At 37.5% G+C, this 6,703-nt stretch overlaps 1 protein-coding gene across 1 annotated transcript; it reads left to right on the top strand.

The window, feature by feature from the left end:
- The first annotated feature begins 4,114 nt into the window (after positions 1 to 4,114).
- Positions 4,115 to 4,612, top strand: LOC113316492 (E3 ubiquitin-protein ligase RNF181 homolog). Its single transcript, XM_026564660.1, has one exon. The coding sequence runs from the start codon at positions 4,115 to 4,117 to the stop codon at positions 4,610 to 4,612; it is 498 nt and encodes a 165-aa protein (XP_026420445.1).
- Positions 4,613 to 6,703: the final 2,091 nt, after the last annotated feature.

The raw sequence follows: 6,703 nt of genomic DNA on the forward strand, positions 1-6,703 counted from the left end.
AGTTCATCTGTACCAAACCCAGCGATTGAATCTGTCCAAAAGTTGCCCAAAATCGAACCCTAAATCTGCTCTTCTATTCCCGCCAAAACTGATTTCAAATGGGGAAGATAATGGATGCCCATAATCCAACTGATGGGGTGCGAATAGCAAATGAGGGCGCCCCTTAGTAATTTTGGTACCCCTTATCCATTTGAGAGTCCATTTAGCATTTGTCCTCCGGAGGTGTCTTTAGCAACTTTTCGAGCCGAATTTTCCACAAATGTTTATTACCCAAAAATACCTACAAACAAGTTTATTAGTGATAAAATGAGTCGCAGCTAATGTAGTTATGGGTGAAAATGCGTCGCACTTTCGTGCTTATCAGGTGTTTTAAGCTACCTAAAAAGATTACAGCCAAAATTAAATCTATTCAGAGAGATTTTTGGTGTGGGAAAAAAGTAAATCAAAGGGTCATTACGTTAATTCTTGGAAATTTATGTGTAAGTCAATAAAAATGGGAGGTTTGGGGTTTAAGGATGCTGAAAAAATGAACCAGGCAATGATGGCTAGACTTGCCTGGAGATTTATTTCACAACCAAACTCTTAGTGGGTGAAACAATTTAAGGAAAAATATTTTAGGAATAAATCGATTTTCTCTTGTAAAAAATCGGTTAACTCTTCATGGATTTGGAAATGCGTTATGCATGGAATAAATCTAATTCACAAATATATTTGTTGGGATGTTGGAGATGTTCAATGCTTTAACATTTGGACTGACAAATGGATCCCTGATCTTGAAATTTCTCTTGATCATCTCTGTTCCGAAAGGAACACTTCGTTAACACTTGTATCGGATCTGAATAATCCGGATACGAATAAGTAAAACCACGAACTAATCATGGCATCTTTTCCTCATATTATTGCACAATCTATTTTGTATATCAATTTGTTTTTAGGTAAGGATGATACCTTAGAGAAGGACAAACCTAGATAGAAATTAACAAGGAATGGAATATTTACGGTTAAATCACTTTATGATAGGTTATATGGAATGAAAACAGTGGATAGAGATAGAGAATTATTTAGGAAAAAGTTCTGGAAAGCAGGAATGCCACAGAGAATAAAACTTTTTATATGGAAATGTTTGAATGATGATCTACCAATTACACAGATCTTAGCACATTACATGCCTGATATTGATGAAAAATGCATTTTCTGCCATGATAACATTGAAACATTATAACATTTATATTTTGAATGTGGATATGCAAAATCTTTGTGGAATCTGCCTCCCTTTTCTGGTGGAGCAAATATCAATGCAGGAAATTTATCTTTCAAAGATCACTATGACCGGTGGCAGGTAGGAGGAGACAATTTGACTGAGATATGTGCAACTAAATTCTGGTTCTTATGGAAGGAAAGATGCACTAGGATTTTTGAAGAAAAATCCACTTCTTCTATGCATCTTTCAATTGCAATTCAGAGACACATCAATTGTTGATGCAATACTCTAGGAAATGTGAACTAGCAGTCTAGTTGTACTAGTTCAGTTGCGAAAAATTGTATCCCACTGAAATTCCCTGACACTAATTGCAGCAAAATAAACTATGGTGCCTCTTGCCTTTCTGCTTTTGATAATGCTGGCTTTGGTCTAATCTTGAGAAATGATGCAGGTGATGGAAAAGGAGCTAAGTATGGAATATTCAAAGATTCATGTCCCGAAAAAACCGAAGCTTTGCTCTATTACAAGGTGCCAAGTAGGCCAGAGATGAAGGAATGTTCCATTTCTGAAAATAGGGGGACTATGAAAGAATAGTAAAGTTTATAAAAGAGAAAGACACCATGTTGGATTAGACGAATCAAAAAATCATAAGAGAAGGTATGATAATTTTGGAAGGTTACAGAATTTTTTTAGGTTTCAAGTTCATCCATAGATCTTGCAACTATGTGGCTGAAACTAGGAAGTCTTCAATCTTCAATACCTGGAAAGAAGAGATATATGTTTTCTTAGATATAAATAATAATTCTAAAGAAGGTAGTAGTACTACCAGAGTTGTTGGCAGAAACACGAGTTTGAAGTCTAAAAATCAAAATAAGGAGTACCTTGAGATGATAACATGACAACTTTCTACATGTTTCATTTGTTTTCTTGTCTTTGCTTTTGTATTTGTTTTGTTTTTCCAGATTTTTTTTTTGAAGCATGAATTTATTATAGAAAGTTTAGATTACAACTTGTCTTGGGTATGTGGTACCCACAGAGTCTTGAAATAAAATGTGACTGATAAAAGATGGGATTGCCTGGTCCTAGATTTTGGTTGAATAGTTTCATGTTTGGCTTCCATCTGCTGCATGATTTGCCAATCCGTCCGCTGCTTGATTTCCTTCCCTGTAATTGTGTTGTATATCGACTTGCGAGATTTGCCTCAGTCTATTTTTTATTTCTTCAATCATTTCTGCTATGTGCCAAGGTGGTGTGGTAGTTGATGTAATGAAACGCAGTGAGGTTATCCGAGTCTGTTTCAAAGAGAATTCTAGGCCATTGTCTCTCTATTGTTGTTCTTGAAGCCAATAGTAAGGCTCATGTTTTTGCAGTTAGTGCAGTCGTAGTTCCTAGTGGTTGATCCATAGCTATTATTGTTCGTGCATCTGAGTCTCTACAGACGAATCATGCCCCTGCAAATCCCGGGTGGTCTCTGGCTGCTCCATCTGTGTTAATTTTAATCCAATTGATATTCGTAACGGACCATCCTACCGATATTGTTGCTATCCTTTTATCTGTTGTTGGGCGGTTGACTATTGGTGTAGCTTCTGGTATGATTGGTAGTGAGGCGTGTTGTGCCCATGAATATTCTTGTTGTAGTTTTTGTGCCCAGGCTAGGATTTCTTCTGACGTTGTTTGTTTTTGTTGGTAAATCAGATCATTTCTGGATAGCCATAGGGTCCAGAATAAAAAACAAAATGAAGAGATTGTCGAAGTTGATGTTGGTTGTTGCAGGATTTAGGATATACTTGTTTGTGGAGTTAAGGTGAAAGTCTGGGTATGATTGGTGTTTGGTGAATTTGTAAGTTGATTGAATAAGTTGTTTAGGAAGTAGCTGCTGTTGGACAGTGAATTAAAAGGTGGCTTGCTAATTCCGTATCAGTATTGCATCTTGGACATATGTCTGAGTTGGTCAAATGGATTCGATGTTGGAGAGAAAAGGTTGGTACTCCTTTATTGATGGCTTTCCACAAGAAAAGCCGAATGTTTGGTGGACACGGTAAAATCCATAAGAACTTGGTAGGTTGTAAAGGTGTGTGGGTTGGTTGACCATGAGTTAGACATTTGTATCTTGAAGATGTGGTGTAGCTTCCCGATTTTGAGTGTGGCCAGAGAATTTTATCTGGGGTATTATTTTGTGGAAGGTGGATGTTGATGATTTTTTGAAATGTTTGATTGGGAAAGGTGTTCAATTTTTCATGATTTCAGGAGTGGGAGATTGGGTCGATGATATCCGCTGCCATTTGGATTGGGTAGTAATGTGTTGGATCTAGATTTGGAGAGTGTGGAATCCAGTTAGCTTCTACTGGTGTTGATAACCCATTTCCAATTTGATGGACAATTAAATTTTGCATGGTAGGGATAATTGATGCGAGTTATCTCCAGTAAGGGCTTGAAGAGGATGGAATGGAGATATTTCCTTGTAGAATTGATTATTCTTTAAAGTATTTTGCACTGAATAGACTTCCGCATATAGAGTTAGGTTGTTCCAGATTAAAAAAAAAAAAATTGTTGTACTTCCAACGGATGCGCAATGCCCTGTCTAGCTTGAATAAACAACTAATACAATCAAAAGCTGGAACCAACTTGGGTTAGCCAAGTTGGCAAGAGGGCTAGCTAGCGTTAGTGTTGGGCCATTGCATTTGGCCACCAATAATGGATTTAGGGCGTTGCGTCTTGGTAATTCCTTTTTTACTTGCAAAAGCGAAAGCGTTACCTTTCCTATATCTTCTTTTCACCATACCAAAAAAGTAGATCAGGATATTATGAGTATATATAAATAATGGGATTCAGTTCAGAACATCCACTAAAAACCATCACTAAAAAATCCCTCAAGAAAAATTCTTCTAGTCTCAGAAATCAAATCCCTTAAAAATGGTGGATCTAATCGATTTCACTGATAGGGTCATCGAAATCGCGAAAAAGAGAGCACGCCTCAACGATTCATGTTCATCAGATTTACAAGCTCTGAAATTAAATTCCCAAACCCAGAGATTAGCGTTGGAACGATCTATTCTAACAGGCGTCGATTACTCAATAACGTTTGTTGAAACTCATAAAGCTATTGAAAGAAGAATCGAAGAAGAGATGGATAATCGTCTGAATACCAAGAAGGTTGTGGTTTTAGATGACGGAGATGTTTGTTCGATTTGTCTACAAGATATAGACACCGCTGACGGCGGCGACGATGATGATGGAGCTGCAAGAGTTTTGAATTGTTCTCATACTTTTCATTCCAGATGTATTTCTGAATGGAGGAAACGGAAGACTAATTGTCCTCTGTGTAGACATGATATGGAGAAAGAACAGGAACAACGGTGTACCGTTAAACGGCGAAAAGTAGATGAGAATCCGATCATAATCATCTTATAATTGTTGTATTTTTATTTTCTTTAATTTTCGTTTTAAAAAATGTATTTTATCCTCTTAATGTGTTTCACTATCAGTATCAATTACTTCCAAACCAGACTTTGGAATTTAGTGAGACAAGAATTTCTCTATTGATTGATTGATTGATTGATGGGTAACTTCAGTTTTACTAATGCTTGTTAATGGCCGTAGATTGCAAGATTTGGAGTGGACAGTCACTCTTAACCATTCTTGAGTAATTCTACCTACGGATCCAACTCTAACCATTCTTTTTTGGGCAATAAATTCATGGATTCAATGCAAATTACTGAGTTCACTATCAATTACTTCCAAATTAACAGTTTGAGAACCCAGTAGCGGCGAATTGCCATAGATTGCATTATCAGGAGTGGACACTCTGAAATGATTAGAAATGGAGCAGATCTATCGAACCGAGCTATCTCCGACTTGAACGAATTTCAAACTCAAATCCACGGTACAACCACATAGTAACTTTATCATTATAATACTGTTACATCGGCCAATTTTGGTTAATTTCATTTTAATTGTTTAGTAAAAGAAAACAAACTACACTCTCAGTATATCAGAGATTGGGAAAGTTAGGATAATAAAACCATAAAGGCAAGCAAAGGATGATATTATTAACATATATATGTGTGTTCCACCATCAAACTTATTAGATATTAAAGACATGTTGTCAAGTGGTCACAAGTTGTTTTCTATTGCCGACTGCTACAATCTTACTTCACATTATTTAGCTTTTGGTTTGTTTTTAGAATCTTTTGTCCTCTAGTTTAAATGTTCTCAAATGACAACTTTTCCAGATTTTTTCTTCTTTTTTGTTCTGTGCTAGTACCGGAAAGAAGGCCAAACAGCCTGGCTAGCAGATTCCATGGGACAATAGGCTACCAAATAAAAGGAGCCTTGACAAATTGTATCTACCGGCAATGGTATCCAAGGCTAATCAATCTTACCTCATTCAGCTTTTGGTTTCGTTCTAGGATCCTCTGTCCTTTGAGGTTCATAATCTTTTTTGTTTACGAAGCAGGTGCACATCTAGTCATTCCCTACTATGACCGGCCAGGCAAGTGATGCACAATGGTTGCGCGTTACAGTATTGCAGGTCAAGTTAGTGTCCGCGCGCTACTGTGTAGATTGTTAAGTGCTGAAATAGCAAGATCCTACAGGTAGAGTGAGGCGCAAAGGTAGCACTACACTGTAAACATATTTGGCTAAGTAATGAAGTTTATTGTACGACACAATGAAGCTTCATTAAAGGAAAGGCAAGGCAAAGCCAAAGTAACAAGATGCAACATGCAATGTTGGCATTAAGGCATATCCATGGAATTGAGTTGGCCCAAACTCAAGGATGATGCAAGAAGGTAGAATAGGCCAAGAATTGGTCTATGCATTAATTCAAGGCAGGGCCAAAGCTTGAGTAATGCAAACAAGCTAGTAATGCAAGAGTGACATTGCTATTGTCGAGCAAATTGGCTAAGTGAAGCATATGATGCATGGGTAACCAGAACGAGCTTAAAGAGTTGGAATTGTTGATTGAAACACAATGATTGACCGTGCATTAGCTTAGAGTAACAAGAAAAGTAGCGCCAAGATGGCTGAGCATTGGATCAAGGCCGAGTTCAGTAAAGCGCAACAGTTGTGCAATACAGCTCAAGTGATGGTTAGGAGTTGGTTATTGGCTTCACAAGCCTGCCAAATACGCGAGACAAGGTAGAACAGTTATAAAGCAAGTTTATAAGCGTGGGAGAGCGTTCGTAACTGCTTGAGAATATGTGTTGGATGATGGCGCCAGTTTAAAGAGAAACTGGTTAAGTTGACACAGTTATACGCGGTTATGGAACTACTTTATGGGACATATGGCTGTCCCATGCGTGTGCAACAGTTGTGCACGGTTTGAAAAGCAGTTGTATAAATAGTCCTAAGGCATGGGAAATTCGGTAGGCTTACATAGGAGATTGTGAGACTCAAATTGAGAGAGTTTTTGTAAGACTAAGGCTTGGTTCAAGAGAAACAAGTCTGTGTAAGTCCATAAGTGGGCAAGTTTTGTATTTCTTCCCTTTGATGCAATAAAAT

The sequence above is a fragment of the Papaver somniferum genome, chromosome 10, assembly GCF_003573695.1.
Source record: "Papaver somniferum cultivar HN1 chromosome 10, ASM357369v1, whole genome shotgun sequence".
Classification (NCBI taxonomy): Eukaryota; Viridiplantae; Streptophyta; class Magnoliopsida; order Ranunculales; family Papaveraceae; genus Papaver; species Papaver somniferum.

Coding starts and splice junctions, on each gene's coding strand:
- LOC113316492 (XM_026564660.1), top strand. CDS start 4,115: ATGGTGGATCTAATCGATTTCACTGATAGGGTCATCGAAATCGCGAAA.